At 40.0% G+C, this 17,889-nt stretch overlaps 1 protein-coding gene across 4 annotated transcripts in view; it reads right to left on the reverse strand.

Moving 5' to 3' along the window:
* Nucleotides 1-17,889, reverse strand: part of ELMO1 (engulfment and cell motility 1) — a 319,770-nt gene that overhangs the window by 180,744 nt on the left and 121,137 nt on the right. For all 4 annotated transcript variants that reach the window (XM_075143082.1, XM_075143084.1, XM_075143086.1 and 1 more), the window contains 3 exons: nt 12,499-12,549; nt 11,869-11,991; nt 10,348-10,479 (listed from right to left, as the gene is read on the reverse strand). In XM_075143082.1, coding sequence (XP_074999183.1) covers nt 10,348-10,479; nt 11,869-11,991; nt 12,499-12,549 — 306 coding nt within the window. The remainder of the gene's footprint in view (nt 1-10,347; nt 10,480-11,868; nt 11,992-12,498; nt 12,550-17,889) is intronic.

A 17,889-nucleotide genomic window follows, 5' to 3' on the forward strand; every position in this document is an offset into this window, starting at 1 on the left:
GTTCATTTATATTTCCTTCCTCTTCCATTCTGTTTTTCTTTTCTTTTACTTCACATGTTTTGTTCACCTTTCTAATACAGGTTTCAGAACCTCTGCTTGTGGTTGCTCTGCCAGAGATCTATCAAGTAGTAATGTTCACAGAAACATTACAGAAGCAAGATGTCAAAACCAAATGGAAACTTGAGAAAGATGTTTAAATTACAAGTAAAACTGGTTGTGCCACCTGCAGTTCAGGTGTCTGACACTTTCCATTTTCAGACTTTCTTTTGCTTCTGATACTTTACAACTATTTTAAGTGTCAGGACAGAATGCCTAGCATCTCCTTTAGGTTCAAATGCCTTAGCAAGTTTTAGCAAATTATTTGGTTATTTTTAGGAATGTTTTATTAAGCACTGTATGGCTCTTATTAAATCAATTTTTACACAATTGTTTTGTAAAGAAACTCCAGCCTACTCACGCTATGGAAAAAACTTCTAGTTTAGTAAAAGACTTGTTCTTGTGTCAGTCGTGAAATTCCTCTGGAACGTCAGCTACGTTTGACCACATAATAAAAACTCAGGATGAATTTAACAAGTCTCTTTGGAGCACATACAGTTTTTTCTGAAGACGCTGCCTCTCCTGAGCATTGCCTGGCCCCATCCTCAAGGCTTAGAGAAAAAGCAAACCAGGAGTGGAGTGGAAAGAGAAGTTAAGTAGAAGGGCACACAGCAACAGTGAGAGGAAAGGGTCAAAGTCAGGCATTTGGGAGTGGGAAGGCTTAGAGGAAGAAGGAGGGCAAGAGTGGTAGGGCAGAAACCAAGACAGATGGGAAGGACGACTATAGTTATCAGCCTAAGGCCGAACAAGAGTGAAAGATCATGACAGAAATGAAGAGCAAAGTGTAAAGGAGGAGAAGGCAGAGGTAGATCGAAGAAATACTGCACATGCATGTAATTAAATGTGACAAAAAGGGAAGGAAATGAATTACGGCTTTGAAGACTTATTTCTGCCTTTTCCTAAAAACACTCAGCTTTGCTGCTCTTCTAGTACAAGGTGGTGCTGCCCTTCTGGTGCAGACAACATTAATGAAATACTCAAGCATTTCAAACATTTACATCAGTTTAGATGTTTTCATTGGTTTCCGATCAATGTTACATGAGGTCCTGGGCTGTTATTCCCAGTGACTAGATCTTATTCACAGCAACAGGATTATACAGATAAATGTTACTCTCTGAAAACAGGAATGACAGCACTGGTCCTCAAATTCTGTTTGGTCCCAAGTACTTCCAAATAATTGTTTAAGAAAGCAAATACAGTCATATGAATCTCTATCTATGTCTTTTTAATTAAAAACGATCGAATACTGCAAGTAACAGTCACTATACAACTACAACTCTCTCATAACACCTAGAAATAAATATGTATAATTAGCCTTCACCTTCCAAAACTTACCTGAGGAATAAATCAGCAATAGCTTATTTCTAAAATATCTGCTGAAAAAATTAAGTTTCAAAACTGAATGACGGACTGGAGACTAAAGCTTGCAAACAATGGAGAAGAGCAACCTCTAGTGGTCACAAGAGTAAAAATAAGAGAATAAATGCTATATACATTCCTGTCTTACCCCACTGGTTCAATACTGAAGGGAATTTCGGTGGCAAAGGGCAGACCATGTATTTTTCCTGGTCATAGCATCTGCAAATTTAATTCTGGTAAATAAAAGGACGCTCAAATCTATGAACCATGTACTACGATGAAAAGTAAGAAGACGAATCTCCTTTCTGGTGAACTGCCATTAGACATGGTTTCTGCTCTACTGCATGATGCTTAATTACTAGTTATCATTAATTAATGACAAAGGATTTTACTTTAGAGTGAGCCATTGTTACATATAGAAATATGGCAACCAAACTGAGGGTCAGGCACTTCTGTCTCAAGGCAAAGCAGCCTCAGCCAGTGCGTATCTGAATAGCTCAGTGAAAGAAAATATTCTCAAACTGATTATTTTTCCAGCAACAAGTGATTTCACAAGTTTTGAAACAGTAGATAAGGAAAGAGAGGGTTGTGGGAGTAGAGAGAATGGAGGAGGATGGAAAACTACAAATTCTTTTCAGTAGTACAGACAACCTGTCATCTATGCTGTTCTATCATTAAGCCAACGATTAAAATCTTATCAATTTAAAATTCAGAAAAGGATCAGACCTAGATTGACACACAGACAATATCATTCTAAAAATGTTCCTCTGCCACTGCCAGAGCCAACAAGAGAATCTGAATGTAAGAAAGCATTACTGTTATTGTAGTTGAAAAATTCCCCCAAAGGATAAACAATGCAACACCTCCCATCACCGCAGAATGTCACCAACAGGAGGAAACATCAGAGAGCTGTGAACAGAACAGCTGAAAATGAGCATTCCAGACCTTTTAGATGAGTTTTTCAGTATTTTACACCAGTTCCAGATTTTAGTCCCCAAATCACAAAACTTCAGCTTCCTGTTCCGGGCTTTCCCACTCCTACAACTCATAGTAAGATTTTAAGACTTCAGACACTCAGGCTTTCCTTTTTTAGGGAGAAAAAGGATGACCATCCTCAGGTCTTCAACAAGAATAACTAAGTAAATGCATCACATGGGGTCTGCTTCTCACCCATCTCCCTCTCACCCTCCCATCCTAGGAAAGTCTTATCCTCTCTAGCCTGGCAGACTGCTACCATTAATCCAGATGTCCAGCTGGAATGAAGGGGCTTCGGAGATCTAGCTGACATTAGTAACTCCAGAGAATTTAAGGACTATTAATACACCTGCAAGGCATGGCATCCCAACTCCACCTCAGTCTTGCTCAGTTTTTCCTTTTTAGAGCCCATCTCAATCTACTGCTTAACTGACTACCACTAATCCACACCATGCAAATTACCTAGAATTGCGCACTGCCCTTTCACTGCATGATTTCACTCTGACTCTTTACTTCTTTCCATCAGAGTCAGTAATAAAGGCTGAACGATTATCACACAGCAATCTAAGTATTTATCTACTGCCTTTCTATCAATAAAAATACGAACTTTCTTTTAATACACACACACCCCCATTCCAAGTAAACCCATGCCTCAAATCTGCAGTCATATAATTTATCATTAATATTAGGTTACAATAGATCAACAGTTTAAGTTAAATTCTTTAAAACTAGGATGCAACTATTTCACAGCCCAAAATAATAAGCAAGGAGTAACACCGTATCTCTAGAAAAAAATCGAATCTAATTATGGCTGAGCTATTCAAGTCAGAACCTCCCACTTTATGTTAAAAAAATGAAAAGGAAAGCATTTTGTCTACAGGTCAGTTAGAGGTGCGTCTCTTAGTGCTGACTATTATTATGGTTACCCAACACGTCCCATTACTACATCCTGTTCTCAGTTGTTAATAGCTTGGACAGCACTTATCACGGCAAATGAAATTTTCCAGAGGCAAACATTAATCTTTGGAATGCTGCAGTTAAACTCAGTCCATCCATTTCTGGGGGGAAAAAAAAAAAAAAAAAACAAAACGAACCACCCAGGAAAAATGCAATTTGGGTCTGCCTTTAGAAAGTCCTGACAACTTTCAGTGCAAAGGCTGGAAATGACAGCCAGCTGACTGAGCAGGCTTTATACTGGTGGAGGAACAAACAGGGTGGGAGGAGGAGGTGGAGAGAGGGAGGCAAGGGAAAACCCAGAGCAGAACCACATCACGAGGAGGGAGTGGGGATGGAAAAAGAGAAAATTTAGGGAGATTGAACAAATGAGATAATGGGGATCGGCGATCAGACATGCTGGAAGAAGACAGATTCAACCTGAGATCAAAATGGAACAAACAGCCCAAGGGGAGTGGGAAATAGAAACCAAAGACTAGAGAAAGAAATGGAGAGAGAAAAGCCAGAGGAGATAAGGGGTCAAAAAGGAAATTGAGATAGCACAGCAAGGAGACTGCAACAGAATACAGAAAAGAGGGAGTCTCCAAGCTACCATGGCTCAGGGAGTGAGACCAGAAGCAGCCTAAAGAGAGTTAGCAAAACCCAGAAAGGTGTGGTGTGTTAACCTTGGCCAGCAGCCACACACCCACCCAGCTGCTCACCCACTCCCCTCCTCATCAGAGTAGGGGGACAAAAAGAATGAAAAAGCTCGTGGGTTGAGATAAGGACAGGGAGACTGCTTACCATCATGGGCAAAACAAACTTGACTTGACTTGGGGAAAGTCAATTTAATTCATTGCCAATTAAAATAGATTTGGGTAGTGAAAAACAAACATTAAAACAACACCTTCCCCCCATCCTTTTCCAAAGCTTAACTTTACTTCCTTATTCCCAAATCCTGGGGCAGGGGTGGGGACACAGATGGGGCATGACATGAAAAGGAGCTGGGGGGACGAACAGCTTCCAAGTGAGCTCCCAGAGCTCTACTAGATAGGTTGAAGAGGACAGCAATTAACGGCTGGAGTATGTCCGCACTTGCTGCAGTCATCTGAGTTTGATCCTTTTGCAGGTAATCATTACAAAATATTAATTACATGACTACAAATTATTTCCCTGATAACCTCCTTCTTTCAATGCAGAGAAGGGACTTCCTCTGGAGAATATATCATGACATGAAAGAGGTTACTGTGCCAAATCATTCTAATTTGTCGAAGGAGATAAAAGTCATACAGAAGACAGCCTGAGGGGTTTCTATTCGAGACGGCTGCAGGACTAAACATACATGAAGAAGCAAAATGGATCCAAGGGAATAAATCATGCTAGGTAGTTACCCAGGCAGCTACTGACTTTGTCTTAAATTATTCTTGGCCACAGCAACCTAAGGACTCTCCATTCCATATAATGAATGACTAAGTTTCACCTGCTCTGGGGAAAAAAAAAAACTGACTCACTACAGTCACTCTGACACATAGATGGCTCATGCCTGCAAAGACAATGTCCCGAACAAGTACTTCCCATTTGCTGGTGGAACAGAGACAACCTAAACAACTGGTCAAACCTCTCAGTTAAGACAGCCACAAACTTGGTCTGGTAATAAAGTTGTATCTAGAGACAACAAGGGGACTTACAAAAGACTGTAACGCACAAGACAGTCACTAACTGTATGTTCTTCATTTTCCAAATGCCTGACTTGATACACTCAGCTCTGCAGACAGTAACTCACACAAGTGTAACAGAAACCATGCATTCAGGAAAGCAGGAAGTGTTCTGCAAAATAAAATCCTGAGCATCTTTCCTTAGCCAGAAAAGTCAAGGGGAAAAAAAACCCCTTCCCTTCATCTCTAAATGGGAAACACTATTCCCAGGCTTCAGCTAATGAACTATTCAAAGAGACAATGAGAAGCACCACAGAAGAACCCATGAGAAAACTGAATAGTTTTTATCTTTAGAGCACTATTTGGATATTGTGTTGTGAAACAAGGGATTTTTGAAGAATAAGATCAAAAGATAAAACAAAGTAGCTACTCAACTGGATACATGAAGAAAAGAAAAAAACAAGTCTGGAAGAAATCTCAGAAGCTCATCAGGTCTACATTCTGCCTAAGGCATGCTTTAGTTACTCTCAACTATTTTTTAAGCTTCTTCCCAGAGATCTCTACAAGGCACATCCTCTAAACGATCTATTCTAGTGCTGTTTCTCCTCACATTAGAAAGTTTTCGTAATACCTAACAAATCAGCTATGCTGCCATTTAAGTCATTATCCATCTAATTATTCATGTCTACCTTCAGATTTCTCCAAGCCACCTTGCGGGTTTTTTTTTTCCCCGTATAGTCCTCACGTGTTTTGTTTCCTGGATCCCGCATTGTCAAACATAGTATATAAACCTTTTCATAAAGGATCAAGCTCCATCTTTAAACTAGTAATGAATTTTGTCCCCATCATTTCAATTAAAAATCTTTTCCATAAACTGATTGCCATCACTGCCTTTTAGCTTACGTATGACTTCCTTCCTCTCAGCATTCACACACTTGATATTTCCACAGCCTTCAGCCTGGTGGGCTAAACAAGCCAATCTTTTTAAGTCATCACTTGGAAGACATCTCCCTCATCACTGCACAAGCCTCGCCCCCTGCACTCATCCTACATTCGATCAGTCCACAAGTCACTGCATAGGTAACTAAAATTACTGTGTTCTAGATGGTATCTCAGAAATGCAGAAAATGGCCTTAACAGTTTAGCTGCTCTGAAAATATCTTTCCAGATATATCCTAGCTTAACATTTGTCTTTTTTATGGCTACATTGCACAATCTCTCTTATCTTTTCTTATAGATTAGATATTTGCCTCCATAAGAAATTCTTGCCAGTGGTCCTAAATGAACACTTTGTATCACTGAATAAAATTACATTTCTATTTCTCTAATCCAAAAGGTCATCTAATTTGTGAATGACATGGCGATTCTTTCATCAGACGATTTCATCAGCATATGTTCACTCTTTTATGTCACCACCACTAATATTTTGAAAGTCAAGCCCATGCGTGCCTTTTGAAGAACATCCCACCCATTCTCTATTTCCCTGTTAATCGTCTCCTTTTATCAGACAGTTCCTTACTGACTTCGTATATCTCCTGTACTAACCCACATTTTATTTTGCTACACTAGTAAATTCCAGTGTGGCACGGCAGAATTATGAAATCACTTCCCATGTTGACTTTTCGCACTCTTACAAACCGTTTATATTCTATTGAAGAAAAGTCAAACAAAAAACCCCAGAAGCTCTACACACTGCAAACTTAAGAAAAACTGTTCTAGGATGAGATTTTTTTTTCCCCCCTAACTTTTTAACCTATTTAAGTTTCTTAGAATTTGGTCAGATCTCCTCTAACTTTAAACAAACACATTCACTATAACTTCTCAATGACAGTTAGTGATGTTTAAAGAATTACAATGAAAATATACAGGATATCAGTCTCTTGAGTTCTATCTATTGCCTGCCTTGGTTATGGGAATTAAGTTTACTCAAATGCAAGAAAACTTTAAAAGCTTCACATACAACGAGCTCTACAAAACTAACATCATTTGAATTTTAGGACTGATTTTATCATTACCAATATATCTTTTAAATATCTCTAACACTGAACTACGTTATTATTTGAAAGTCTACAAAACTCTACTTCTACTGCAAGAATTGACAGGGATAAACATCGGTTGGGATTTCCCTGCCAAAAGAGATTTTAAAAGTGGGGGGGAATGGGGGGAGAAGAAATTCAGGCTATTTAATTTGCAATTGACTCAGAAAATAATTCAATAGGGTGGAGTGTATCTTAGATCTCCTAACTGGATCATCTTTTGTTGTATTCATCAGCATTTTAATAAACTTCCTCAAAACTGTCTCATCTGAAAATCTCTTTGCCTATAATAAACTTCGCATGGGTCATCACAACCATCTGGAAAGGCCTTGTGGTTTCTTTAACTGGGTGTAGGTTTCTAACTATGTAGTTTTACAAATGATATTGTAAACTTCTGAAACCATGTCTGGACTTTGTCTCTTGTTGACATTACATTTGTAGTGGGGCAAAGCTTTTTGATGTGGCTGAGCAAAATGAACAGAATTCTTGCATTTCATATGCAGAAGGAGAACAAGCAGTCCAGGAACAACTTGATGGCTAGACATGGTTTTGCTCTCCCCTTCGGAAAGAATGTTTAATCAGTTCAAGAAATTAGCATCCTGACCACCAACACCAGTGGAATGAAGAAGACAGTATTCGAAGGCAGACTCCTATTTGGCTGGGTTTCTTCTTGTGCCACACAGCCAAAACAGGGAGAAGAGAAACCTCCCATTATTCAGGGCATAGATCAGTTTGCTAATGCATCCCTCTACCTGAAGTTTATCACAGCATCAAAGACACTTTAATGATGGATTAAAAAGAAGCAGATAGGGTGAAGGCAGCCACGCTAACTGGAGTCCAGTCAGAGCACAGCCGATGTGTGAGGCTGGAGATCACCAGTCAGATTTCACAACAGGTCCTGCTTCCTTCCCCAGCTCTGTGAGAAAGGTTGAATTCCTTTCCAGCTGTGAGAAAAATTGTACATACAGGGTCACCTGTACTCTTAGCTCAAAGTAAAACTTCTGTACAAGAGAGGAATGGCTCTCCTCACAGCTCACAACCGACATTTTTATTATCTGTACATTGCCTCATTGTACCGTTAGTGGGATAACCTGCCTCCCATTGGGACCCTCGCTGTGGTGCTCCTTTCACAGCTCACTTTCCCGTATTTCTTCTTATCTCCCGTTATGCCTTCCTCACATTTTCTTTGTTGCTTTGATCCCAGTTCCCATTTCCTCCTAGGCTTTGCTTCCCGTTGTGGAAGGCTATCAGAATTAAATAGTAAACAGTGCTGCAGTTACTCTTGACAACTGTTGGAGTGTTTTCAGTAGGCTTCCCAATGAACAGCCCAAATGAGAGTAATGAAGATAATGGATAAGTCCCTGCTGCACAGGCACAGCAAGAGAGTTCCTGCATACTCAGACAAGACAGTAACACATTTTGATTTACGCCGAGTGTCTTCCTCACAGCTCTATCAGCTAAAAGATGCTGTTTTAGCTCTGCAGAATCAAAATATATCCTGTGGTACAAACAAAAGCATTGGAAGAACTAGTGCCAGCTGCACAACTAGTGATCTTTAGTCCTTGTTAAGCAGCAGAAAAACAGGATTGGAATTCAGGTCTGTGCACTAGTCCCAGTTCAGCTTTTGTTGGATGCTCTGTTACGTGCTCAGAGTTTTCCAGCTCCAGCTTTAAGAAAGCAAGATTTTCAGATGTGCTAGATACTTAGGTGCCAGTGATGGCTGTGGGAGCTGCGAGTCTTCAACATCTCATAAAACTAGAGTGAGCAGCAGAGATCCAAAAGTGATCAGCCTGAATTAGAGGACAATTGTTTTAAATCTGATCTCTTCGATGCTTCCATATGCCACAATCTCTGTAGGTACAGCCCCCCCATGACTTTAGCACACCCCATCATTCCCTCTGTGTTTGTCACCATTGCTTTCTTTGCCGCCAGTTACTTTTCCTCCTCCTATGACAGTGACCCCCACCTCTGCTCTCATTCACCACAAGCTGGAGGCTCTATATCCAGCCCATTTGTCTCTAAGCCAGGGCCTGCATTTTCTTTTAGTTCCGGCCTTGAGGGCAAAAAGTCCTCTGCTCATCTCACCATAGGAGCTGTCAATCTCAAAAGTGGGGATAGCAATGGTCTTCTATCGCACAGCAACTGAGAACAGATTCATGAACAACAAAAAACCACACTGAGTTTCAAAAGCTTCTTCAAAGCCCTAATTTTACTATCATGTTGACAATCCAAAATGCCGACTTCCTCCCTTCCTGTCTATTTACTTACAACTCCTTACAGATACAACAGCACTGACAGAGCAGTAATTTCTCCTCACTCATCAGTAATGAAAACAACTATCAGAACCCAGAAAAGCCTCCTCCCAAAACCACAAGGGAACTGGGTAATGTTGAGCCCTACGCCACAGAGCTGAGCAGAGCGCTCAAACTGCACGGTGAGCTTCAGCTTGCACCAACAGTGTTTAAAACCACCCTGTCTCTAACTGTGGCTACTGTACTATATTCAGTATATATTTGCCAGGCCAACAGCAAAGTAATGAATCATGTAAGATATGAAGCATACAATTTTACCTAAGGAGAAAGAAAATTGCATACTAACCTAAAGCAAACAATAAATCAAGATACTGATTGCAGTGTATGTGTGCATGCTCTGTTTCCAGAGAGGGAAAAATACACATTATTCATTAATATAAATGTATGCAACGGTTTAGCCAGATCATGCTCTGTTCCCCAACACAGTTTCAGCCAAGACCAGAACTCCAATTGGTCCGATTAAGTCAGGGTAAGAGATTCTGCATCCGCTACTCACAAATGAAAGGTCTTCAAGCAACCAAAACATAAGGCCCTACAAGTAAATACCATAGACTCCTACCTCAGATTTATTGAGCTCATCAGTCCACATTATTACTATCAGTACAATGACTTTACAGGTCTGCCACAGACCCATTAGACAATGTCTGTTCATCCAAGATACCATTAAAAATCAGATTTTAATTATGGCATGTCATGCAAAACTATGTGCTTCAAACTCAGACAGTTATTTCTTCCAGTTAACCCTAACTTCTGCTAAAGCAATCACATGGAGTTAACAGGATTTGCAAAAAAAAAAAAAAACAAAATAAAAAAAACCCCAAAAACCCCAAAACCAAACACATACCCCTCCCCCCAAGAAATTATGCTATTCCCTTGTAGGAAATAGCCAGAAGACCAAGTAAAAGAAGTGACTGATTATAGGATGTACTACAACAGATGCACTCTCCCACTTTCAGTGTACCACCACACAAAAATACTTACGATAAATCCAAGTTTTTTATAGTCTCGAGTATACATAGATTTGCGTTTCTCCATACTGCCACTACTGTTGTTAGGTTCAGATTCTGCATCAAATGCAATTCTTCGGAGTTCAAATATGATATCCCGTTGAGCCTATATTAAAACAAGGTTAAAAAAATTGGTTAAAATAACTTACCTCTCACTTTAATAACCAATACCACAAAAGCTGTTTCAAAACGCTGTTATTCCCTCCTGTATGCCCAACCTTTCTTTGTCTAAATCCCCTACTTCGTACTCAGAGAGACAGTCAGCAAGAATGACTTTGTGGTTCCCATTTTCCGAAGCCCTCACATTTGTGGGGTTCACATGCAGACAATTAAGTGTTGACTTACAGAAGCTGGATCCATGTTAGCAATGCCACTAACTACACATTTAATTTTAATCACAGACATGAAACCACAGAAGCTAAGAGATCACACACATTCCAAATTAAGCTGGTACTTAAAGCACTTTGCTGGCTGAAATCAAAATGGCTCAGCACCCTGCATTCCTTTTGGTAACTGTCCATTTTTGCTAGTATAGGAATGGGCAAGAGAGGAATTACTGCAGTTACACATCACTAGAAATGTCTCAAGACAGTGATAACCATCCTACCATCATAACTAACAACACTGTTTTAGTCACTCTCTATGGAGATATGCACTAGGTAACTGTGTGTACGTTGCTGAGAGCCAAACTTTCCTGCCTCAACTTTAAAAAACAGGAAGGGTAAAATCCTACACAGCATGATGTTACTTATGTTTACAACCATTCTCACTTTTCCACCTTCTCTTCTCCAAATTATCAGCAAGTCTTACACAACTCCCTCTTAAAAATGAAATCAGGTTCCTCCTTGTACAGGGCCTAAAAAAAGGCCACAAAAAATAAAGAAACAAAGCACATCTTCTCTATGGCTCATTGACTCTATATTTAAACTTGAATCTCTTAGGGGAGTAAGTGTCTCTCTTTTCACAATGAATAACATTAAAGCTGGTGTTTGGACACAGTGAGCAATAAACAAATGAACAACTACTATATAGGTTCCCAGTAATAAAAATGGGTTTTCTTATAACACAAATTAACTTTAACTCCAGCATGTCAGATAGTTTTCATTTAAACATTCATTTTAACTCTACAGAAGTCCTTTTAGGAAGGACCATACATCTCTGTTGCTTCTGAGAAGTACACAAAAGAAACATACGCTGAACAGCTGCTCGGAGTTTTAGCTCAGGGTGACATCAAATTCAGTTCATGGAACTACATGCTAAGGAGAAAGACCTGGCCATTTTGTTGTACTTTTGCACAAGGAATGCAATAGCCAGTACATCTTCTAACAACCAGAAAACATAACACAACTTCACGCGGGGAGAGAGAGAGAGAGAGAATGAATTAATGAATTGTGTAAGCGTTCCTAGCAGTGTCTTTTCCTCCATAAAGAGCTTCAGGCACAGCAATGAACAGTTGTCCTCTTCCTGTTCTGACGAGATCATGCCAGATGCTTACCTGATCCTGTGGATCCATTTTTGTCATCATTCTGTCTTCCAGAAGGTTAAAGGTAAGTACTTGCAGAACATAAAGCTGGTGTGCCATTTCATTATTGATGGCCCTTTGTGCCCTGATAACATGCTGCAAAGAAAGAGAGACTCTGGTGAATGCCATCTTATCAGAAAATTACACCAGGTGCACTCAGGTGTTTCCATTTCTGTAAGTATGTGTTTGCTATGCAGTAGTGTATGTATACTCTAGAAAAAAAGAAAATCAGGAGATGCTACTTTTCCCTTTTCTGTTCTATTACTTTTACTTTTACTTTTCTGTTCTAGTACTATTACTATTTCTGTTCTATAACTGTCTTTATCTCAACCCACGAGTTTTTCTCACTCTCGCCCTTCTGATTCTCTCCCTGCCCCACCAGTGGGGTGAGTGAGTGAGCGGCTGCATGGTATTTGGCTGCCTGCCAGGTTAAACCACGACCACATCCAACAACCAAACCTTTCTCTTGTATATTACAGACTTCAAAACATATTAAAATACAAGTGCAATTAAAATATATTAAGATAAAACCTATGAACACCAAAACTGGAGTCACCTTTTCTCTCTGCTAGTGAAAAATAACTTTGAAAATTATATACTTACAGTTAAGATGATGGAGCGAAGCTGCTTTTGTGCCAAAATGTTTGCCATTTCCTGATTCAGTTAAAAAAAAAAAAAAAATTAAAAATTAGCCAGAAGCAGGTATTTTAGGGCCATACCTAGAAGAACACTGACTTAAAAGGTTTTAGTCTGAAGTTTCTGCAGTGTTACTTATAAATGAAATGAAGCAGCATAGCAGTTATACGATTGTATGCATTATTTTGGGGTCACAAACTCAGATTACTCTACTATGAGAAAAGGGGCAAAGAAACTGAAAAGTACGTCGGAAGCTGAGGACTTTGGTGATCCAAAACCAGCAATGAAAGACCTCAGAAGAGACTTCTGTGGGTTAAACAGAGTATTTACACACACTTGTTCAAGCACAACCTTCCCCTCCCAAACAACACAGAAGGAAACATGGAATGGAAGCCAGCCAGGACTTTAAAACAAGACATCAAACAACATGTTTATCTACATTAATATTTTGGCTGTTTTGAAGTCAAGTGCTCTAACTTTCACTCAATAAATCAGCCTACAACTCCATACTGTTTCATCACAGCAAATAATACTTCTCCCCTGTATTTTGGTAGCAATGCTGACATTGGTCCACTACTTTGTCTTAAATTAAGTTCTCTTTCTAGACCTGTCTGAAGACAGTTTCAAGGTGAATATGCTTGTAGTTCCATTCTTAAGCAGCTGATCCCAGCTGTCCATGCTGCAAACTGTCCGACAATGCATAGGAGCATTTTATACTTATCAAGCATGAGAGTCTAATCTTAAGCATACCTACAAGTCCATACCTCATTTTTAAGTTCCATGATCTTTTCTATCAATATAGAAATATATATGTGTGTGTGTATGTGAACATATGCGAGTATATGCAATGCATACTAGTAATTATCATCATGTAATTATTTTTAAATTCTTGTTTTCAAAATGTACTATTTAAGGATTTGGATAACATATTGCACACTGCTGTTTAGACACTGTTTATATGTACACAAAGGGAATTAGTAGATCACTGATTGGAAATAGACCTCATGTATCACAGCCTTACATAATACAGCACAACAAATCACATCAACGCTGACACATGCTTAAGGACATTCTTAAGATGCACTGTGATTCTGTGCAGTTGGCACCATATCAAAAATATTGTTCATGTTCAGGAGAAATAAATTTTAAAAAATTCCTGCTGATCTTTGTGAGAGTTGAAGAGTAATATAGAGTACATACTGGTTACTTTTATACAACAAAGAAGAAACTAGAAAAGAGGAAAACTGAGACTATGGCATAAAACACACGAAGAGTTGGATTGCTGAAACATGGCTGCAGAAACAATGTAAATAAAGCAAGCGTTAGGGTGAGAACTTGCTTGCAAAAAGAAAGTAATTCTCATTTCGAGACAGGAGGCACTCATGGATGTTGACTGTTTTCTTTATACCAGACAAAGGGTGCTGCAACAGAACACGGGAAGGATAAGGAAGGAAGAAGGGACCAAAGACAAGAGAAACTCAGCTTTAGTTTTCTAGCTGAGCAGGTTTCAATTGCACATAACAGCAAAGGAATGAATGATACAGATGCTTCCATCTCTTTTGGAAATACAAAACTGAGCTGCAGGGGGAGTGCCAGGCACATGATATACTTCACGTTACGGGGAACAGACTGGCTGGTTTTGTCAAAGTATATCCACTGCCAAAAGATGGGATAAGTAAAGAATATGAGGTGGTCTTTTGTGCATTCAAGGTAAAAAAAATGGGAATTCTTTTATTTTACTTTTTGCAGAAGATTATCAAGTTGTCACTTCTTTCTTAGACCTGTAATTTAAAAAGCCTTTATTGGGATATTGCTTTTTGTCACTGGACCAAAAACTGATAGGAGCAACAAGCATTCACACAACCAATTACTGCCACAAGTCTCCAAAAAGGCTATATGGCAGCTGATGAGCTGCCTCTTCTAAAATAAGTATTGTAGTAACAGATGAGAACAAGATTTTTTTGACAAAATTTGCCATCTCATTTCCCACAGCAACATGTCTCTGTAAAAATGTAGACAATTGCCAAAAAAAGTGTTTCAAACACTCACAGTATAATTTCAATGCTCAAATTCACAGCTCTTTTCTCATAAAGATTTTTTTTTTTTAAAATAACCTAGGTTTCTCTAGATGATTTGGTCCTTGACAGTGGCAGAGGAAGCAAAGCAACAAGGAAGTCCTCATTAAAAAAGAAAAACCTTGAACCTCTTGGCTTTCTGCATTACAGAAATAGAAAAGAAAAAAAAAAAAAGGAGGGGAAGGAATTCAGATACCAGCACCGATTTAAATCTTTTCCTTAATTGCAGTGCAGTCATCCACATCATGCCAGTCCCTGTAAGACAGCAGCAGGGAGGGTGCCAAAGGTCCTAGAGTCATACGGGGTTTGGTGTAGTTTCTCACTCCTAACCATATTAGTGGTAAGTGTTTGTCCTGGTTTCGGCTGGGATAGAGTTAATTTTCTTCCTAGTAGCTGGTATAGTGCTGTTTTGGATTTAGGATGAGAATAATGTTGATAACACACTGATGTTTTAGTTGTTGCCTGAACAGTGCTTACACTAAGTCAAGGACTTTTCAGCTTCTCATACTGCCCTGCCAGTGAGGAGAAGCTGGGAGGGGACACAGCCAGGACAGCTGACCCAAACTGGGCAAAGCGATATTCCATACCATATGACGTCATACTGAACAAAAACTGGAGAGGTTGGCCAGGGGGGCGGGGCCACTGCTTGGGAACTGGCTGGGCATTGGTCAGTGAGTGGTGAGCAATTGCATCACTTGTTTTGTATATTCTTTTATCATTATTATTATTTTCCCTTCCTTTTCTGTCCTATTAAATTGTCTTTATCTCAACCCACGGGTTTTACCCTTTTTTCCAATTCTCACCCTGTGGGGGAGTGAGCGAGCAGCTGTGTGGTGTTTAGCTGCCTGCCGGGTTAAACCACAACAGTGCTGAACCTTAACTTCTGAGGACCCGCAGTCAGACAATTACATGAGACTGCACCACCTCAGTTTCTTGTCTTAGAAAGACAGAATTCAGTAAACAGTATCAGTTATCCCTATCTTGAAGCTCATGGACACCTACCTTCTTCAATGTATGGTTTACTAATTAACCACAAGATAGATGTAAAGAGAAACCTAACAGATTCTGAACACTTATTACAGGTTACTAAAGGCTGAAGGAAACTTTCTGCAAGTGTCATAGTTATTAGTCTTCAAACCAAATCAGGTCATTACATTCTAATGATCACAAAATCCATGACTAACAATTTTGTGTCACAACAGCAGGTACTACAGGTGACGTGAAGTCTGCATGGTCTACTGCCAGACTCACTAGATTGTTCCGCTGTCAGTGAAATACAGTTTCACTTGCTGGGAAGACACTGTGGTACTGTCATCTTCAGGAACACATGCCCACTGATTACTATTAAGTTCTTATCTACATCTGACATTGTCTCTCAACTTCAAATATGACTAAAGCACACTTTTCACAAAAACAAAGCAGTAGCAACTATTTACAAATGTAAAAAGTGAAATCTTTGTTTTTCTTACATGGACCTATCATAGATTTGGTCAAAATTGAAAGAAAGTTTTTATTCCAATTTTTGTTCATTAGGTGCCTTCTTCCCTTAATAACTGAAGACTGTATTGGAGCAAGAGGGAAAAATGGAACGGGGGAAAAAAGGCTTTTTTGGAAACTGAACCATGGTTTTACTTTCCCCTGTTTGTAATTTTAAAGATATTTTTGAAGCAAAAAAGAAAAACTACCCATTAGGGCTTTGATGTTTGTTTAAACAATCTCCAGCATTTTAAAAGGTAAATAAATCTAAAGAAAGTCCTTGTCAAAACTGATCAGCAGCTCTCAATGAACTTGTTCTGGACACTAACAGTATGTCATCACATAGTTATCACATAGTTATCACATAGAGTTAAATCCAGTTGCCGGCCGGTCACGAGCGGTGTTCCCCAGGGCTCAGTTTTGGGGCCGGTCCTGTTCAATATCTTCATCAATGATCTGGACGAGGGGATCGAGTGCTCCCTCAGTAAGTTTGCAGACGACACCAAGTTGGGCGGGAGTGTTGATCTGCTGGAGGGTAGGAAGGCTCTGCAGAGGGACCTGGACAGGCTGGATCGATGGGCCGAGGCCAACTGTATGAGGTTCAACAAGGCCAAGTGCCGAGTTCTGCACTTCGGCCACAACAACCCCAGGCAACGCTACAGGCTTGGGGAAGAGTGGCTGGAAAGCTGCCCAGAGGAAAAGGACCTGGGGGTACTGGTTGACAGCCGGCTGAACATGAGCCGGCAGTGTGCTCAGGTGGCCAAGAAGGCCAACGGCATCCTGGCCTGTATCAGAAATAGTGTGGCCAGCAGGAATAGGGAGGTGATCGTGCCCCTGTACTCGGCACTGGTGAGGCCGCACCTCGAATACTGTGTTCAGTTTTGGGCCCCTCACTACAAGAAGGACATGGAGGTGCTGGAGCGCGTCCAGAGGAGGGCAACGAAGCTGGTGAAGGGCCTGGAGCACAAGTCTTATGAGGAGCGGCTGAGGGAACTGGGGTTGTTTAGCCTGGAGAAGAGGAGGCTGAGGGGAGACCTCATCGCACTCTACAACTACCTGAAAGGAGGGTGTAGCGAGGTGGGTGTTGGTCTCTTCTCCCAAGTAACTAGCGATAGGACAAGAGGAAATGGCCTCAAGTTGTGCCAAGGGAGGTTTAGATTGAACATTAGGAAAAATTTCTTTACTGAAAGAGTGGTCAGGCCTTGGAACAGGCTGCCCAGGGAAGTGGTGGAGTCACCATCCCTGGAGGTATTTAAAAGACGTGTAGATGAGGCCCTTAGGGACATGGTGTAGTGGGCATGGTGGTGTTGGGTTGACGGTTGGACACGATGATCTTAGAGGTCTTTTCCAACCTGTATGATTCTATGATTCTATGATTCTATGATCACAAGAATTATCATCACTGTTCCTCGTGACAGAAATGTTAAATAAATAAATGACTAAATCTGTTTTGACACCAGCTAATGACTTGACAAACATGGATAAAATTTCTCTATTTCATAACACATCGCATTCCATCCTCATTTAACAGCAACTAGCAATCTTGAAATATTTCTTTTTGAGACTTCTGATCTCTGGCACTAAAGTTAACTTAAAATAGTATACTATAAAAGTCATGAAATGCTTACACGGCAAGATATTTCCATTTTGAAAAGGAATGCAATTTTTATGAAAAAATCGGGAAGGGGGAACAGTTTACCAAAAAATAGCCTGGTTTTACAAGCTGTGCTGGCAAAGAGTTCAGTACAATAAATACTACAGCCAGCCACAGTCAATATGGTTCATGTGAGGTTACGGGGAACTAAAA

This window comes from Calonectris borealis, chromosome 2 (genome assembly GCF_964195595.1).
Source record: "Calonectris borealis chromosome 2, bCalBor7.hap1.2, whole genome shotgun sequence".
Classification (NCBI taxonomy): Eukaryota; Metazoa; Chordata; class Aves; order Procellariiformes; family Procellariidae; genus Calonectris; species Calonectris borealis.